This window comes from Protobothrops mucrosquamatus, unplaced genomic scaffold (assembly GCF_001527695.2).
Source record: "Protobothrops mucrosquamatus isolate PMUCROS unplaced genomic scaffold, P.Mucros_1.0 scaffold2702, whole genome shotgun sequence".
Lineage (NCBI taxonomy): Eukaryota > Metazoa > Chordata > Lepidosauria > Squamata > Viperidae > Protobothrops > Protobothrops mucrosquamatus.
In genome coordinates this window covers 1,724-20,000 of record NW_015388748.1, presented here as the reverse complement: position 1 = coordinate 20,000, position 18,277 = coordinate 1,724, and the positions used below count along the sequence as shown (strand labels likewise).

The window sequence follows — 18,277 nt, the reverse complement described above, 5'->3', positions numbered from 1 at the left end:
CTCGTTGATTAGTTTCCATCCGTTGCTTCTTGTCCTGCCCTCAGGTGCCTTGGAGAATAGCTTGACTCCCTCTTCTTTGGGGCAGCCCCTGAGATACTGGAAGACCGCTATCCTGTCATTCTTAGTCTCCTAAACAGTATAATAAAATAACAGAGTTAGAAGGGACTTTGGAGATCTTCTAGTCCAACGCCCTGCTCAAGCAGGAGACCCTATACAATTCCAGACAAATGGCTGTCCAGTCTCTTCTTAAAAACTTCAAGTGTTGGAGCATTCACCGCTTCTGGAGGCAGGTTGTTCCACTGGTTAATTGTTCTAACTGTGAGGAAGTTTCTCCTTAGTTCTAGGTTGCTTCTCTCCTTGATTAGTTTCCATCCGTTGCTTCTTGTCCTGCCTTCAGGCGCTTTGGAGAATAGCTTGACTCCCTCTTCTTTGGGGCAGCCCCTGAGATACTGCAACCCTGCTATCATGTCCCCCCTCGTCCTTCTCTTCGTTAAACTAAACATACCCAATTCCAGCAGCCGTTCCTTATATATGTTTTAGCCTCCAGTCCCCTGATCGTCTTTGTTGCTCTTCTCTGTACTCTTTGTTGACACTTCTGCTGGCTGCCTTATTGGAGAAAGAGAGAACTTGGCGACACAGAGAAAAAGAGACATCCCGGGCCAATTAGAAGCTTACTCCAGAAAAAAAAACACCAAAACCTCTTGGTACTTTTTGCTCCTCTCAACGGGACTAAAGAGAGTGATCTGTGATTGGTTTATAAGGAAGAAAATCCCACTGAGTTTAATAGGGCTTTAATTCCCAAAGTGATACAGAGAAGTCTCTGTTAAAATGACAAAAATTAATGGGGTTGAATTGGCACGTAGATAACCGGAAAGTTAATTTTGGAGCCACGTGCTGTCTTCGACTTACGACACAATGGGGGGGGGGGGCATGCAGAATTTCCATTGCTAAACAAGGCAATTGTTAAGTGGGCCTTGCAAAATCAGGCTTCCCCATTGATCTGGCTTGGCAGAAGTTTGCAAAAGGGAATCGCACGACCCCGGGACTCTGCAGCCATCGTAAATGTGAACCACTTCCAAGCACCTGAATGTAAATCACGTGACCCTGCGGATGCCGCAACGGTTGTCAGTGTGAAAAACGCTTGTAAAATCCCTTTTTTCAGTGCCGTTGTAACTTCGGTCACTAAATGAACTGTTGTAAGTCGAGGATTATCTGTACCTGGTGTAGAAGGCGTGTAGTTGTGGCGCTACCCTTCGTGCCTCCCTCCCATCTGCTTGAGATGCCCTGCTGGCACGTAACCCTTGTGCCCACAACTCTTGGCCCTTGACCAGGACTTTGCTGATGCTCCTCCTGGACCTCTGCAGATGCAGGTCTAATGTGTGTTCCCTTTGTCACGTGTCCTTAGGACTTCATCTTTCTACTCTCCACGCGAGCCGGCGGCCTGGGGATCAACTTGGCATCGGCTGACACGGTGGTGATCTTTGATTCGGATTGGAACCCCCAGAATGACCTGCAGGCCCAGGCTCGGGCTCACCGGATTGGGCAAAAGAAACAAGTTAGTGGGAAACATTCTTCTCTTCCTTTAGGTCTTCTGCAGATGGGGTGGACTTCAGTTCCTAGCAAGGGGGATTAGGGATGAACAGAATAACAGGAGTTGGAAGGGACCATGGAGGTCTTCTAGTCCAACCCCCTGCTCGGGCACAAAGCCCTATACCATTTCAGACAAATGGTTGCCCAAGCTCTTCTTAAAAACCTCCAGTGTTGGAGCACCCACAACTTCTGGAGGCAAATCATTCCTCTGATTAATTGTTCTAATTGTCAGGACATTTCCTCGTATTTCGAGGTTTGTTCTCTCCTTGATTAGTTTCCATCGATTGCTTCTTGCCCTGCATTCAGGTGCTTTGGAGAATAGGTTGACCCGAAATCAAATTTGGGTCAGTCACCAGGACCAGAGATTTACTGGTTGACCCTTTCTTCTTTGTAGCAACCCCTTAGATATTGGGACACAGCTCCTTCTTTTCATTAAACTACACACAGCCAATTCCTGCAACTGTTATTGGTTTGCCTTGGTCTCCAGTCCTCTACTTAAATACTTCTCCTGTTTTCCCCCACAATACCCTGTGAGGTTGGTTGGGCTGAAAAGGAGTGACTGGTCCCAAGTCATTCAACTGGCTTTCATGGGATTGAAATGCCAGTTTCCTGGTTTCTAGGCCAACACCTTAAGCATAGACTGGATTGGCTGTCTGCCACCCAGGGACAAAGGCAGTTATAGGGGGGAGCTTTCCTACTGGCCATTTTGAATTTGGGAAAATTGTGGAGCAGACATACTTTATGTGTGGCTCTTCATCAGTTGACCCAGTTCAGGTGTTCAGGTTTTCAGATCCTGCCTTTCCAGATTGGATAGTCTGGCAAAGAAAAACTCTGGTTATTTCTTTCGTCGTTTTTTGAAATAGTGAGCAGCAAGGTTAAATAATATCAATAGAGGGAATTTGGGGGCTGGAGGGGGTGGCGTTGGAAGTTGGAGATTCAGAAATTCCCCTAAAGGGGCTGCCTTGGTGGACACGGCTCTTTTTCGCTGTAGTTGATCGGGTTTCTATTTATTAGGACCACCCTATTTAAGACCAAAATAACATTCCACAATCTTCGGCCATCGAAAACTAAACGTCGTACGATCAGGAACTAGTCCACTTAGTAACTTGATCCCTCTCCAGGTTTTTCTCTAAAGACGCGGAGTGGAACCGACGTGGTCCCTATTTTTCGATGGATTATAGCTATTTCACGCATCCCCTGGATTCTGCAGGTAAATATCTATCGCTTGGTTACAAAGGGAACAGTGGAAGAAGAGATTATAGAAAGAGCGAAAAAGAAGATGGTGCTGGACCATCTCGTGATACAACGGATGGATACCACCGGACGGACGGTTTTGGACAATAGCTCTGACAGATCCAAGTAAGGAGATGGGCCTTTTGGTGTGCTGATCAAGGTGGCTCTTTTATGCTACCCTTTAAATGTTAATCTGGGAAGGTGATAAGATTTAGGGTTATTAATTGTGGCGAACTGTTCAGTACCTAAACACATGCTTTATGCTAAGGTTGCTGTCTTTTTCTTTTTGTAAAAAAAAATACAATTTAGTTGTAACATTGACTGTTTGATTTTAAAAAAGACAACAAGAATTATTTTAGCCACTTAGAATTGAAAATTGGCTAATTTTTCTTACCAAGGGATAAGGATGAGGAACTAGATTATTTGAGATCCTGGAAAAGTGAGCTAAGATATGGTCCAAGTACTTGTGAACTGGAAACCTTTGTTCTAGCCAGTGGTTTCATGTTGTTTTTTTTTAGTACAAACCCATTCAACAAGGAGGAACTGACCGCCATCTTGAAGTTTGGAGCCGAAGACCTTTTTAAAGAAGCAGAAGGGGAAGAATCTGAACCACAGGTGAGTTTTCGGATCCATATTTCTGGGTGGAGATTACCTCGGTTCTTCTTGGGATGTCATTTGTAATTGACAGACATTTAACTCAATCCAATCCGTTTTCATATCAGAACTTTAGAAGGACAAATGTAATATTTCATACTGGTGTGTTTCTGACTGCACTCTTGCCCCTGCTTTCAGGAAATGGACATTGAGGAAATCTTACGCCTGGCTGAGACACGAGAGAACGAACCGTCCACAAGTGCAACCGACGAACTGCTTTCCCAGTTTAAGGTACAGGCCCAGAAAAGGAGCATCAAAGATCTTGGAATTTGTAGCATTAGCAGTGCAATTAAAAGGAGTGTGGAGGAGGAGGAGGAGGAGGAGGAGGAGGAGGAGGAGGAGGAGNGAAGAAGAAGAAGAAGAAGAAGAAGAAGAAGAAGAAGAAGAAGAAGAAGAAGAAGAAGAAGAAGAAGAAGAAGAAGAAGAAGAAGAAGAAGAAGAAGAAGAAGAAGAAGAAGAAGAAGAAGAAGAAGAAGAAGAAGAAGAAGAAGAAGAAGAAGAAGAAGAAGAAGAAGAAGAAGAAGAAGAAGAAGAAGAAGAATCTCCTTTAGCCAATTTGTCTCTAGTGCATAATCATGCAGTGTACATAATATAATCATAAGAGACTAACAGGAGAAGATAGTAGAAAAGACGAGAAGGATAATAGTAATACAGCTTTACTACATGGTTAAATATCCTTAGAAATAAGACAGTTCTGTGGTCATTAGGTGTTCAGCAGAGTGAAGGCACGAGGGGGAAAACTGTCTTTATTTCTAGTTATTTTGGCATGCAATGCCCTATAGTGGCGCCCCTAGGGGAGGGGTTGAAACCGTTTATGTCCAGGGTGTGATATGGAAGCCCAGTATGGAAAGCCTGGTTGTTTCTCCTCCCAGGTAGCAAACTTTGCCACAATGGAGGAGGAAGAAGCCAAGGTGGAAGAAAAATCTCAAAAGGATTGGGAAAACATCATTCCTGAGGAACAGAGGAAGAAAGTGGAAGAAGAGGAGCGACAGAAGGAAATAGACGAGATATACATGCTGCCCAGAATTCGCAGCTCAGCCAAAAAGGTAGGGTTTTTGTACTGTATGACCCATAGCAGGAGACATCACACCTCATCCTGGGTGGAGAAAACCCTTCAAAACACCAGCAGGATGGAGGCCCTTCAGAAGTAGATGGTTCTGTTGGAGATACAGTAGATGTTTAGCTTTGCAGAAGGGAACATTCACACTTTGTTGGGTGCTGAGAAACACACAGGCAAACATGTTCCTGGGAACACACAGGCTCAAGGCAACGGGTGGCCTTGTGAAACTCCAGCTGTTCTTGCTTAAGTCTCCCACCCCTTCATGGAGCATTGAGTGTTTGGGCTGCTAAGTACAGGAAGTCCTTGACTTAGGATCCTGGGACGCTGCAAACATTGTAAATGTGAACCAGTTGCCAAGCATCTGAGTGTAAATGACATGACCATCTGGAATGGATGCCGCAACGGTCCTAAATGGGAAAAACGGTCATAGGTCCCTTTTTTCAGTGCCATTTTAACTTGAAATGGTTGCTAAATGAACTATTGTAAGTCGAGGAGGACCTGCAGTTTGCATCCTCTGGAAAAGAGGATCTCTCTAACCCTGGGCTTTTTCTGGCCCTGGCAGGCTCAACCCAATGACAGTGATTCGGATGTTGACCTAAAGAGAAAACTACAGAGATCGTCTGGCTCGGAGACCGAGACAGAGGAATCAGATGATGACAAAAGGCCCAAACGCAGAGGGAGACCTCGCAGCGCTCAGAAGGACACGGTGGAAGGATTTACAGACACCGAAATCAGAAGGTTGGCACCAGGGAGAGACTCAGGGATTCTTCTGGATATGTTTTTCATCATTTGCCAGAGCCAGGATGAACTAGAATGGGTGGGAGGGATGCCCGGCCTACCTCACAGTGAGGCCTGGTGGGGATGAAATGAGGGGAGATTACTCCGGTGGTCTTGAGCCTCCAGAGCAAAGGAAGAAAATAATGTAAAAACCTTCTGCCGCCTCCCTTTGCTTAACCTGACTTAGTAAATATTGGGCAACTTGAGAGTTGCATTCCGGGCGCATCTGGACGGGTTTAATTTAAGAGAGCGGGACGAGAACCACAAACAGAGGGGAAAACAAAATGGAGGCCTTTAGCAATCCTCTCTAACGGTTGTTGTTCTCCCTGTTTAAATTCCACAGATTTATCAAGGCTTACAAGAAGTTTGGTGTTCCTTTGGAGCGGTGAGTGCCAGATTAGAGAGAAGGTGCAGTCTACTAAATCGGACATCGGAGGATTGGTGGGACATCGGAGGATTGGTGGGATGATCAAACCTGTAGGGACATCGGAGGATTGGTGGGATGATCAAACCTCAGGCGCCTTTGGTTTCATGTTTTGATTTTATGTTTTAATCATTGTGCACCATGCAGAATCACTTCCAGGAGATGGCTGGTCCTATCAATTAGGTCCTGCTAGGCTATGTTCAGTTTCATCCTTTTTAGTGACATCACCACCTGCATCCCTGCATCCTCCTAGGAGGTTAGGGGGCAGGTTTGCCTCTCCTGCTCCCTCAGTATTCTTCATCTTTGCATTTAAGTCTTCAGTTAGATCAGCAGGACCTAGGAATGCAACCTGTGGGATACATTGTTAATTGTGTTTGGAGTGACGTCCCACCAAGGTGCTATGACTTGTTCTCCGGTAGCTGCTCTTAGTCCATCCATGTTCTGGGAGTGATTTAAAATAATGTCTGATTTGTGCATGTCTTGGAGGGGAGGGTCCTGATTTGCTGTACAGCACCTTTATTACATCCCATCTCCTCCTTTTTTAGACTGGAATGCATCGCTCGGGATGCCGAACTAGTAGACAAATCTGTAGCTGACCTGAAACGTTTGGGGGAACTTCTCCATAACAATTGTGCATCAGCCATGCAGGAATATGAGGAGCATCTGAAGGAGAACCCAACTGAAAGTGAGCAAAGGGGCTTTCTTTGATGGGAAAAGGGTGGTGGTCAACCCAGGGACTTAGCTCAGAATCCAGGGTTATGAACTTAAAGAAAATCGGCACCGTAGGAAGAATTCATACTTAAGAAGTCCCTGAACTCTGCAGCAAAACTAGTCCTCCTTTTTCAAAATCACTGTCAGGTGCAAAGTATCAGGACTGTATATTAAGTTGCAGCATAAAATATTTATTCAAGCCTCTATGCAAGAACCTAATCAACTAAAGTTCAGTACTAAATTGACACCAAATAAGGTTCAACAGAATTCAAGAGAGAGTGTCTTGGATTGTTTGTGACAATGCAAGGATTCTAAACTGATGACATGTTTAACTCCAACCCTCCGCAATTCTGCCTGCTTTTCTCCTACAATAACAGGCTGGTACTTTAGCCCCAAAATGGAAACAGGTTAAAGTCTCAGGTGCTGATGTGCTCTTTAAATGCGACTCCCAACTCACCCCAACTGATTGTGACTGAAAACTCTGTGTGGCTCCTTTTATTCAGGCAAAGGACCAGGGAAAAGGAAGGGACCCACAATTAAGATTTCTGGAGTCCAGGTGAATGTCAAAGCCATCATTCAGCACGAGCAGGAGTTTGTGATGCTCCATCAGATCATTCCATCTGACCCAGTGGAGAGGGCAAAGTAAGCATGACCATGTATCGCCATGTAAGTGTTTGTGTCTCTGTGTGTGTTTGTGTAGCAGCCATGAGTGGTCCAAAAAAGAAGAAGAAAAGGTATTTGAAGAGAAAAAAAAAATCACACGTTGTCCTTAAAGGAAATGGACCCTTAGGTAGTATGTTGTTGTTTATGCTCTGTTGACCTTTACGTTGGAAAAAGATAATATCATACATGTGAAGAGAGATCTAAATGGATTCTAGAACATAAATATGGAAGAGGCAGCCATTACTTTGACTCAAGAGAATGTAACAAAGAGAATTGCTGGATTAGACCAAGAGTCCAGTCCAGGATAATTTACCACATTAGCAGCAGGTCTCCTGCAGTTGAAATCTTTTGAGTCTTTTTCTACAGGTGGTCCTTGCAATTTAAGGAATGGTCCTCTGCTCAGTTTAAGTGGAACTTAGGTCAGCTAGGGAGAAGAGGTTTAAGAGAGACAATGTCACCATGCTTTCACACATACCTCTAACTTTGCCTTTCCTTTGTCTTATCCAGTTCTGATATAGAACTTTATTAACAAGGGGCGTCTCACACGGAATTGTTTCTTATCTTTCGCCCGTCTTTTCCTCCAATTTTGCAGGTTCCATCTGAACTGCCGTGTCAAATCTGCCCATTTCGATACAGACTGGGGAGTGGAAGAGGACTCTTGCTTGCTGCGGGGAATTTACGAGCACGGATGTGGGAACTGGGAGCTCATCAAATCAGACCCAGAATTGAACCTGACCGACAAGGTACAAGGAACCTCACACGTGGGTGAAGCTTTATAGATGCAACACCAAACTATGATGCTTGAAAAAGGGACTTCTGCAGGATGTGGGGATATGGGGAGAAGTGGCCATTGCTTGACAAGCAATATTCTGACCTAGATGTCACCCGATGAGCCTGTACTGCTATAGAGATGGTATGAAGGGGGAGCTTCATCTTTTTACTATTCTGACCTTGATTTAAAACGTTCCATAAATCAAATCAGATAGACACTCCAAGAAATGATTTCATAACAAGAAATATATTTATAATCAGATAGGTTACTTGCCTTTATGATGAATGCCTCTGATATTACATCTCCTGTTCATTTCTATCGGTAAAAAGATGAAGCTCTCCCTTCATACCATCTCTATAGCAGTACAGGCTCATCGGGTGACATCTGATGGGCCATGCTTCTCTCAGACAAAGACATTCCAAACTGGCTTGTGCCCAAAGAAGTCTCCCAATGCCCTTTGAAACTCCTCCCATTGACCTATTACTAACATACTGATATGTGCTCTCTAGTTAGGGTTACATAGAGCTATACAAGATTACATGGATCTATATGGTCCAGAATAAGCAATGGTTTTTTTGCATTGATTTTATGCATAAAACAGAGAGCTGGTTTGGTTTAGTCATTTAAGGCACCAGGCTAGAAATCAGGAGACTGTGAATTTTAGTCCTGCCTTGGGCACAAAGTTAGATGAGTGACTTTAAACCTCTCTTTTATGCTGGTCATAATTTACAAAGGCCTACATAACATAGAGCTAGGCTATTTGGGGAACCATATATCCCATCATTTCTGCCTGAATTGTATATGCCAGCAGAATTAGTGTGCTCTGAGTTTCTTCAATTAAACAATGCATCAATTGCAACTCAGGAAGTGTGTCATACTATCTATCTTCTGGAATGAGATTTCCCTGGAAGGCCATGTTGCTCTCAACCATCTTGGTATTCCATCTTAAGTTAAGATGTATGGAGCCCTTGGTTGGATATGTTTCTGTATAGATTGACTGGAACCCATACTGCTTTGTGCAGTATTGTGCTTTTATTTTTTTATTATATTCTGAGCAGCCTAGAGTTAGTTTGGAGTCAGCTGGTAAATTATAATGATACAAGTTGGATCTTTCTCCTAGAGAGAAGTTGGATATGTCATTTCACTATGTCAAAATATGATATACAAATGATTTTATGGATTCATTTGCTTGCCTAACCAAATTCCTTCTCCACCCATCCCCAGATTTTACCAGTTGAGACCGATAAAAAGCCACAGGGGAAGCAGCTCCAGACACGAGTAGATTATCTGCTGAAACTTATCAAAAGAGACCAGAAAAGGAAGGAAAGTGTGACAAACACAGAGGAGGTCAGTTCCGCCAAAAAGCAAGCTCAGTTTGCCCCTTTGGTTTATTCTATGCATTGTTTGGGAAGCTAGTGCGTACAAAACCCAAGCTTCCAGTCCTTGTGGTGGAAAATATGGACAACCCATGGTGAAGCACATTGCAGCCCTCCAAATGGGAAGCAACGAGGACTTGAGTCACCACGAATGGGGCCTCCCTGTCCATGAATGGGCACAATTAGCGCATAGTTTGAATCCATGCAAAGGCCCCAACAGTCACAGCTGCCATCTGCTCCTGGGCAGAAGCAAACATTCCAGGAGGCCCAATTGGTGCACCATCTCTATCCATGATAAAGCTTCCCCATTGAGATTTAAAGCTGGTCACTCTCCAGAGCCCCAGAAATATGCAGTGAGATGAGAGACTCTATACAGGGAAGGATTGATAGAAATAAAGAGAAGGTCCACCAAATTGGCCAGCAAAGAGGGTTTTCTGATCATCTGTGCCCCTCATGGGCTTTTCTGCTGATCTAGGCCGAAGCCAAAGTGGTGAAGCCCCGAATCCGGAAGGAAAACAAGCCCCCCAAAATCAAGGAGGAGCCAGGAAGCGATATCTCTTCTGCACAGCCTGCAGACAACCTGTCAGTAGAAGGACAGAAGAAGGTAAGCATGAGCTAGTGAGGATCTGGGACTTTCTGGTGGAGAAAATGGCGGACTAAAATTTAGGGAGCTATAGGGGCTACAGTTCAGAAAAATCCCGGAATAATGGAGCCATTGAGCTGAGACCTGCTGGAATCCTTGTTATAGTCTCTTTGAGAAAGGATCCTGATGCTACCAAGAATTGTATAGATTATTATTAGGGCATGTGTTTTGTTTTGTTTTTAATTAGCACCACAAGTACAGGTAGTCCTTAAGTTATAACACTTCACTTAGTGACCATTTGAAGTTAACAGAACTGAAAAAAGGGACTTATGATCGTTTTTCACACTTATGACCGTTGCAGCATCCCCATAGTCACCTGATTTACATGTGGCTGCTTGACAATTTGACTCACATTTATGACGGTTGTAGTATCCCAGTTGCATGCTTCCCTTTACAAGTGCAGTGATTTTGCTTAACTGCCTGGCAAGAAAAGGCCATTAAATCAGGCGCGACCGTCTTGCTTTCCAACAGAAATGTCTGGTCCCAATTATAGCTGTAAGTCAAGGACTGCGGTATTTATTTTTATTATTATTATTTTGAGCGTACAGATGTCCGTTGTCTTAAGAAAAAGATACATTGCCCCCTTCCCTCCATCAAGAGTAAGGTGAATGTTCTGTCCTCTGTGCGCATTCACATGTTTTGCCCCAAAGGAGGACGGGGTGAATAAGAATACCCTGAAAAAGAAGTTGAAGAAAGAGAACAAGGATAAGCAGCCAGCCAAAAGCCAAGAAAAGGAAGGGGAAAAGGAAAGGAAGAAAGAAAAGGATAAAAAGCAACAGGATAAAAAAGAACAGGTACCTACTGGTGTTAACCTGTCTTGGTGGCCATGCCATTGCTGATTTTAAACAAAATTCACATACGTGTGCTGGTAACCTGGCTGTGTGTTTGTGTGAATAAGCCATGACCAACTTCATGTTATGGGTAGAACATCCCTATTCTCCATTTTTCAGACATTTGGGCAGGGTGAATGCTTTGGCTTGTCCTTGTTAGACCTGGGAAGCTAAGAAGGATTGGGTTGGGTTAATAGGGTGGGAGAACATCAGGACCTCCCCAGATTGTGATCTAGGCTGAGAAGTCTAAAAACATTTCAGAAGAAGACAACTCATAGATTGATTGTGAGGTCACCAAAACAGACTTTGCAACTATCTTGCTTGTACACAATTTGCAACTGGCTATCCTTGAGCATGTATTGAATGATGCTTTCATATCTGGCTATATAGGCTCTTTAAATTACTCATATACCATATACTTCATCTCCTGCGCACCTAGCAGATCAAAAGCATGCAAATGAGAGTAGATAAATAGGTTCCCCTCAAGTGGGAAGGTAACAGCGTTCTGTGCACCTTTGGGCATATAGCCATGCTGGCCACATGGCCACAGAAATTGTCTTTGGGCAACGCTGGCTCCCTTGGCCGTGAAATGGAGATGAGTACCGTCCCCTAGCGTTGGATATGACTGGACAGAGGAAACCTCTACCTTTAGTTTATTATCACAGAGATGGAGAACCCTGTTTTAGGGGCAAAGAAATCGCCTGGAAAATCCAGGCAGCAGAATCCAGTTTCTCAACCCCCTTGATATTTTTTCCCTTCCGTTTCCTTCTTGGCATGTCTGTGACTTTCCTTCCTGTGCTGCTGCTTAGAGGGATGCTATCTCCTCTTGTCCTTTCACAGCCCAAAGGCAACGAGGCCAAATCTGGCCACAAAGGCAAGAAGACGCTGGCTCAGGGTCCCGTCCACATCACGGCAGGAAACGAGCCTGTCCCCATTGATGAAGAGGAAGAGGATGACTTGGACCATGCAACCTTCACCATTGTGAGTCTTCTCTAGGAATGGGGTGGACCACTGGGGAAAAGTCAAAAGAGGGCTGGTCATTGATCTTTAACCAACTTAACCAATCCCAAAAGTTTTAAAAATAGGGAATGGTGATCAAAGGGGGAAAGTTGAAAAATCATAAGAAGAAGAAGAGGGAAGAAAAGAATACAAAAAAGGACCTCCAAATCAAAAGTTGCCCTTCCTACAGCTTGGTGACTTGTGAATGGGGAAGACCTCTGTGGCTGCCATTTTGAGAGGATACCCACAGCAGACACCTCCCCCATCAAAATGGGTGCCTAGCCTCAAACATTTGCCTAAATCTAGGGCTCCCTCTCCTCTTCCTCCTTTCTGCTGCCAGACTAACGTGGACCTCTGTTTTTTCTGTCTCCCAAGTGCAAAGAGCAGATGAGGCCAGTCAAGAAGGCCCTGAAGCAGTTGGATAAGCCAGAAAAAGGACTTACAGAACACGAGCAGCTGGAGCAAACTCGGAGTTGCCTGCTCAAGATAGGAGACCACATTGCTGAATGTTTGAAACCCCACATCGAACAGGAAGTTCTCAATGTATGGAGAAGGTAACCTGTCTGCCCACCAAAGCTTCAATCTCAATCTCTCTCTCTCCCTTCCTTCCAGATGTTGCAATCAGATCTGCAGGTCAAGTGTCTTTTTAAGTTTGGAGGTGTAGAGGAAGGAGAGGCAGAACCTGGGGGATGGAGTTAAAAGAGGAAGCAGCCTAGAAGCTCTACACAGCCACAAACAATCCAACTCCCCTTGAATTCCCGTGACCACTTCCAGTCTTTCGGTTGTCCCAAGCTCCTTGAGGGATTTGACACTTAAAGGTGTGACAATGCTGCCAATGAGATGCAGTCTCCAATTGTTGGATTGTGTTGAATTCCCCTATGTGGAAATACATTGAAGTATTAAAAACAAAATACACATTTTAGTCCAAACTCCTAGAAAACTCATGAGACAGGCATTTGCAGTAGTAAAGGGAGGTAGAGGACTGGATCATGTCATGCTAAGATCAAAATCTGCTGACTTTATCTCAGGATTCTTCACGACTCAAGTTTACAGCAAGACATTTTTGGAAGCAGAAGGGATGTAAGAAGGGATTTGCCCTCCCCCCCCAGAATAAAACATCATTACTGCTTCCTAGCCTTGTTTGGGGCGTGTCTTTCCTGTGGGTTGAGAAGTTCGGGCTTCTGGCCCAGCTTGTAAAAAGAGAAAATTAAAATATCCCTTTCACTTCTTTCCAGGAATCTCTGGGTGTTTGTATCCAAGTTTACTGAATTTAATGCCAAAAAATTGCATAAGATATACAAGATGGCTAGTAAAAAACGAGCCCGGGAACTGGCGGTAAGGACGGAGTTGTGTGTGTGTGGTTGTGTGTATGTTTGTGTTGTGCGGTAAAATGGAAGAGGTATAAATATAAATAAGGGGAAGGAAAGAAAGGGAACATCTTGTGCAAAAGAAAACCTCAGGAACTGGAGGAAGTTGTGATTGAGACTCGTAGGTGGGACTCTGCATTTTTTTTTTCCTATTCCTATTTCTGTTTTTTGCTCCTCGCTCAGTCATTGCTCTCTTAAGGGCCAGAAGTTGGGTTCTAGAAGAGAGGAGGAAAAATCCTATTTTTAGGATTGGTAGCCTTCAGTTCTCGGGGGGCGTAGGTTGGGGAACAAAGCCGTGGTGTCTTCTGTGAGACTCCTTGATGGGACTGTAATTTTCTGCGAGAATGTAGCTCCTTTGGCTGGAATCATCTCTTTATTAAGCAATCCGAATAGAGCTTGAAGGGACCTTGGGGGTCTTCTAGCCCAACCCCCTGGTCAGGCAGGAGACCCCATATGATTTCAGACAAGTGGCTGTCCTGTCTCCATTGATGGACTTGCACTACTCTTTCCTCAGGTTGCCTGCCAAGTACAATTGTGGAGGCCCCTGGGGTGCCAAAAGTGGCTGGCCTAGCAAACCTTGATGATGAAGGCATCTTTGGTCACAACTGAAGGGGTGGGAGGAGAGAAGCCTTAAAGGCTTTCACTTCTTCTTTGTTTAATCCTTTCTTCTAGAGGAGGCCCTCAAATATTCTCCAGGGACCTCCCTCCTCCACCGCTCCTGGTTAATAAAACTCATATAATTGTCAGTGTTTGCCTTTTGAGTATCCCGTTGATGTCTTTCTGCTCGGCAGGAACAGAAGAAGAAGGAAGAGGCAACGAGCGGCAAGCGGCCCCTTCGTCCAGATGCTCCTGGGCCCAGTCGAGATGCTCAGATGACTCCTGTCCCCCATAGTCCTCATGCTCAGAGGCTGCAGCAGCCACCTCCTCACCCTCCCCAGATGCATGGACATCCACGGGAGAACTACAAGCAGTCAAGTAGAAGGCATTTCTGCAACACAGGTGAGAGGTTGTCAGGCCTGTCCCAGCTTGAGCTTTTAGGAAAGAAAAACTCTTGACTCCATTTGTAGCGAAAGGTGTAATTTTACTAAAGGCAAGTGGTGACAGTGTAAGCAAAGCTAGATCTGAGGATTCCAGCATAAACCCAGTAATTTTCCCTTTCTCCCAAGCCCTTCCCCCTGGTCACCTTGCTAGTGTCCAATGTGGGTCAAATTAGGTGTTTTGGTAACAATTCCCAAAGTTTGGTGCTTCTTTTGGTGGGCATTCGTATTCCTTTCCCATGCTTGTGTCCTTGGATCATTCAGCTGTTGTCTCTGGTTGGCATTTCTGGTTCCTGTCATCTTCCCTTCCTGCATCCTGCCATCTCCCCTCCCCATATTTTAGGGCAGGCTGCCATCAAAGTGATGCAGGACTGAAGCAGTGTGAGGGCAGATCTGACAAAGATGATCTCAAACACCAGAGAGGCTCTTCCCTTCTTCCTGAGGTCCCATCTTGCATCCTGAGATGGGGGAGGTGGCAATGCATGACCACTCTTGATCCCCTTGCTGGAACTATATGGGCCACCTGGTTCAAGGGCCTTCCAGTTTAACTCGGGATGGGCTGTTCCCACTATTAATGCTATTATTTGTCATGGTTCTGATAAATGAGGCCAAATAAAACAGAACTCCGAGGCTTGAGGTTTCCTCTGAGAACATGTTTATTGGATACAAAGTATCGGCACGGTCAAAAGTGAAACCAAGACTAAAATCCCTTCCCAAAAGCAACAGTAATACAAAGTTACAGGCCCACCCCACTGGCTATGCAATCAACTGCGTTCCCCAATAACACATCCAGGTGGCCTTTCTGAGGGAAACAGAAATGACCTTGGTTCCCATGGGATAGAAAAATGTTCAGTCTAATTGAAAATATCCCATTTCTCTCTCCCCCCCCCCCCCATCTTATGGTAGCTGGAGACAAGGAAAATGGCTTCGGCCAGGTCCATTGCAAGGTTGACATTATTATTGTGTTACTGTTCCTCTTCCTTTTTCTGGTTCTCTTAAAAAAGAGGTAATAAAAATCAAATGAATGATAGACAAACGTGGAGTACAGATGATGAAGTCCAAGTGGATAAGATCCTTGGGCTTCTTGTGAAAAGAGTGCTACCTTCTTCCCCCTCCTTGTCATGCAGAACGGAGCGAGTGGCAGAGGGACCGCAAATTTAATTACAGTGGCAACGCCGTTCAAAGTTGGAGCAGAAACCGTTACTACCCATATGAGCAGCCCTGGTACAAGGAGCGCCACTATGCGGATCGCCAGGTGCGCGCAGAACAGTATCGGAGCTCAGCAAACTACCGGCCAAGCAACGTCTCTCGTAAACGCCCGTATGAGCAGTACAACAGTGAACGAGATTACCGGGAGCAGCGTGAATACAGGTGAGGTGATATGCAGGCCACTTGGCAGCACTGTTGGGCTTCTGCAGGAGTCATCATGCCAAAAGCGGTGGTGTTTGTCAGCCAGATCACAGAGCAGAGATGGCAAGGACTAGTGGAACTCTACTGTTGTAGGATATAATAACAGAATCTCGAAAGCCTGATCTCCCTGCCCATCTTATGCCAACAAATGTCTAGTTTATGGAAGAGATGGTAATGAGTAAAAGTTCGTTAAAAAAAAGATCCAACCGACAGATTTCCTGACAGTGAGAACAATTAAATCAACTACCTTGTCTACTGGCATTCTGGGTGCTCCACCAGTGGAGGTTTTCAAAAATAGACTGGACGACCATTTGATTGGGATGGTATGAGTCTTCTGCGTTGAGCAGAGGGTTGGACTAGAAGATCTCCAAGATCTTCCAGCCCTATGAGTCTATGATTTCTGACAACCTTTTGCAAGCATTTGTGATATCATGACCCACAGTTAGCCCAAAGATGCTTTTTCACGAGGCCACCAGACTTTCCAGTTGCCTCGTGAAAAAGCATCCTTGGGATAACTATGACCTGGATGACTGAGAATCTCCATGGACATGATCCAGAGTGCAAAGCAGTTGGGCTTTTGTCACTCTTCTTCTTTTGTCAATCTTCTTTCCTTCTTCTAGTCTCTCTCCTGGGGGATACTGCTGAACTGGGCTGGCAGAGGCTTTCCTGTTCTCTTCCAGACTCTTGGCACCAGAGGGAGTTAAGCATCCCAAGATACGGTCATTTTGCCTCTTCATTTGAGTTGAATGTTTGATTACTTCTTTCTCTTCCAGATACTACCATGATGCCAAGAGACGAAGAATCGATGAATTCCGGTCCCAGAATTACCAACAAGATTTCCGCAGGATGTCTGACCATAGACCCCCCTTGGGTTATCATGGGCAAGGGCCTTCAGACCATTACAGGCCTTTCCACCCAGATAAATCTGCTGATTACAAGCAACTCCTTCCCCCTACGCACTCCCAGATCGCTGATCCTCGCTCTCCAGCTTCTCAGAAATCTCCAATTGGTGTCAAGTCTCCCATCCAGCACCGATCACCTCTGGATAGGCCCTTAGAGCAGAAGAACAATCCAGAGTATAACTGGAGTGGCTGGAAAACCTAGAGGCCCAGAAGCAGAGGCCAACGGAAAGTGCTAGTCCGGCCCACGGAAACAACAGTTACTGGGCCATCCATGCTGGAACCAGAAAGCCTGAATATCGTGCTGTAGAGCTTTGGGCTGTAAGAATTGGTGGTGGGTCAGAAGAACAGGACCCACCAAGGGGCCTGAATTTTAGACCCAAATTTGCCTCCCGTCAGTACACTGGCTGAACGTTGGGAGTGGTCTTCACTGGCACCAAGGGACCCGTAGAGAACAAGGTCAAGTCTTCCCCCTAGGTTTTGGAATGAAGATTTAGTGTTTGTGTCTGCAATGCCAACTTGAGTTCTGCACATTTCACAAAATGGACAGACGGCTGCGTAGGATACAGATGGAGACGAAAGCGAACACCCCTTTGGAGTTGAGGTTCAGTTTGCTGCTGGAGGGGAATGATAGAGAAGACCTCAATAACTACAGTAGTTGAATAAAAAATTGGCGTTGGGGAGGGCAGGAGCGAGACTGAATTAGAGAACGGTGAAGCCAACCTTTGGCGAGAATGCTTGGAAATCTTGTCGAAGACAAGAGACTTGCAAGTTTGTGGACTTAAGGTTGCCAGAATGCCAGAAAACGAAACAAAAGAAGAAGGGATGGTTTGTGATCTCGTCCTTCCTTTTCTGTTCTCCATGCTTTTCTTTACCTTAGCAACGTTGGGACTTCGAGCAGTGCTATATGGACAAAGAACACTTTTTAAATGAAGGCAGAACTTTCATTTCCATGGTTGTGAAGGAGAGGACAGTATGTCCACAGCACTGGGGGACTTCAGTATTCAGAAATTGACTGTGGAGCTCCTGTTTTTTCCTCTCCTTCTCCTCATGATCCATGGGAACACCAGGGATGCGGCTTGGAGAAGGGAGCTGAGGGAGGGGTCCAGCTCAGGCAGTATTCCTTGAACATCCCAAGATGGTCAATTTAGCACTTCTGGTTAGGAAGGTTCAAAAACCCCAATGGCTGCCATCCACAGAAAGGAACCAACGAACTAAGCAAGATGAAGGAAGCCTCTCATGGAGTGAAGGGAAACATGGAGTTTTGACCCACAGGGAATTTTTATACAACGGTGGCAAAGATCTGAGTCATAGTTATACTTTGATGATCTTTCTCAGCATCATCTCAAAAAAACAAACAAACCCCAACTTCGACGGATATATTCCCTGCACTGAAATGTATACGTGTGTTCATGTGTGCGGACTTGGCCCTGAATCTATTTCTTTGGGTTAAATTATTGCTTTTAAAAATGCAATGGCCAAAAATACATGCTGAAAAGTTCTGTGAGTAGCATCCCCGAGTTTATCACCTCTCGAGTGAATTTTGTGACCCCAGCAACAATTCTGAGCCATAATTTTTGATAAAAAGAGTTCCACTGCCAAGTCAAGTTCCTTAAGTGTTAAAAGGTAACCAGTGAAATAATAAGGAAATAATCAGACCGTTTTTCTAGGTTTCTAGAGGGGCCTGTTGTATGTTTGCATAACTGTGTCCATCCATGAGTATGTCATGCACTCCTCTTTTTTTCTCTCCCACCTGCAAAACTATGATTGTAGAAAAGACACTATGGAGTTTAAGGTCCTATTATGATTACATGGTTTGAATTGAGGTTGAC

General features: G+C 44.9%; 1 protein-coding gene across 1 annotated transcript in view; it reads left to right on the top strand.

Annotated features, from left to right (window-relative positions):
• CHD2 (chromodomain helicase DNA binding protein 2) overlaps positions 1 to 17,785 on the top strand; it is a 54,932-nt gene extending 37,147 nt beyond the window's left edge. Inside the window, exons 21-39 of the mRNA XM_015825591.1 lie at positions 1,406 to 1,555; positions 2,801 to 2,949; positions 3,342 to 3,438; positions 3,616 to 3,708; positions 4,350 to 4,523; positions 5,100 to 5,275; positions 5,658 to 5,699; positions 6,284 to 6,423; positions 6,953 to 7,091; positions 7,705 to 7,855; positions 9,109 to 9,231; positions 9,736 to 9,864; positions 10,554 to 10,697; positions 11,574 to 11,714; positions 12,108 to 12,286; positions 12,968 to 13,067; positions 13,891 to 14,098; positions 15,264 to 15,507; positions 16,320 to 17,785. Coding sequence (XP_015681077.1) covers positions 1,406 to 1,555; positions 2,801 to 2,949; positions 3,342 to 3,438; positions 3,616 to 3,708; positions 4,350 to 4,523; positions 5,100 to 5,275; positions 5,658 to 5,699; positions 6,284 to 6,423; positions 6,953 to 7,091; positions 7,705 to 7,855; positions 9,109 to 9,231; positions 9,736 to 9,864; positions 10,554 to 10,697; positions 11,574 to 11,714; positions 12,108 to 12,286; positions 12,968 to 13,067; positions 13,891 to 14,098; positions 15,264 to 15,507; positions 16,320 to 16,650 — 2,910 coding nt within the window. The 3' untranslated portion in view covers positions 16,651 to 17,785. The remainder of the gene's footprint in view (positions 1 to 1,405; positions 1,556 to 2,800; positions 2,950 to 3,341; positions 3,439 to 3,615; positions 3,709 to 4,349; positions 4,524 to 5,099; positions 5,276 to 5,657; positions 5,700 to 6,283; positions 6,424 to 6,952; positions 7,092 to 7,704; positions 7,856 to 9,108; positions 9,232 to 9,735; positions 9,865 to 10,553; positions 10,698 to 11,573; positions 11,715 to 12,107; positions 12,287 to 12,967; positions 13,068 to 13,890; positions 14,099 to 15,263; positions 15,508 to 16,319) is intronic.
• The last annotated feature ends 492 nt before the right edge of the window (positions 17,786 to 18,277 follow it).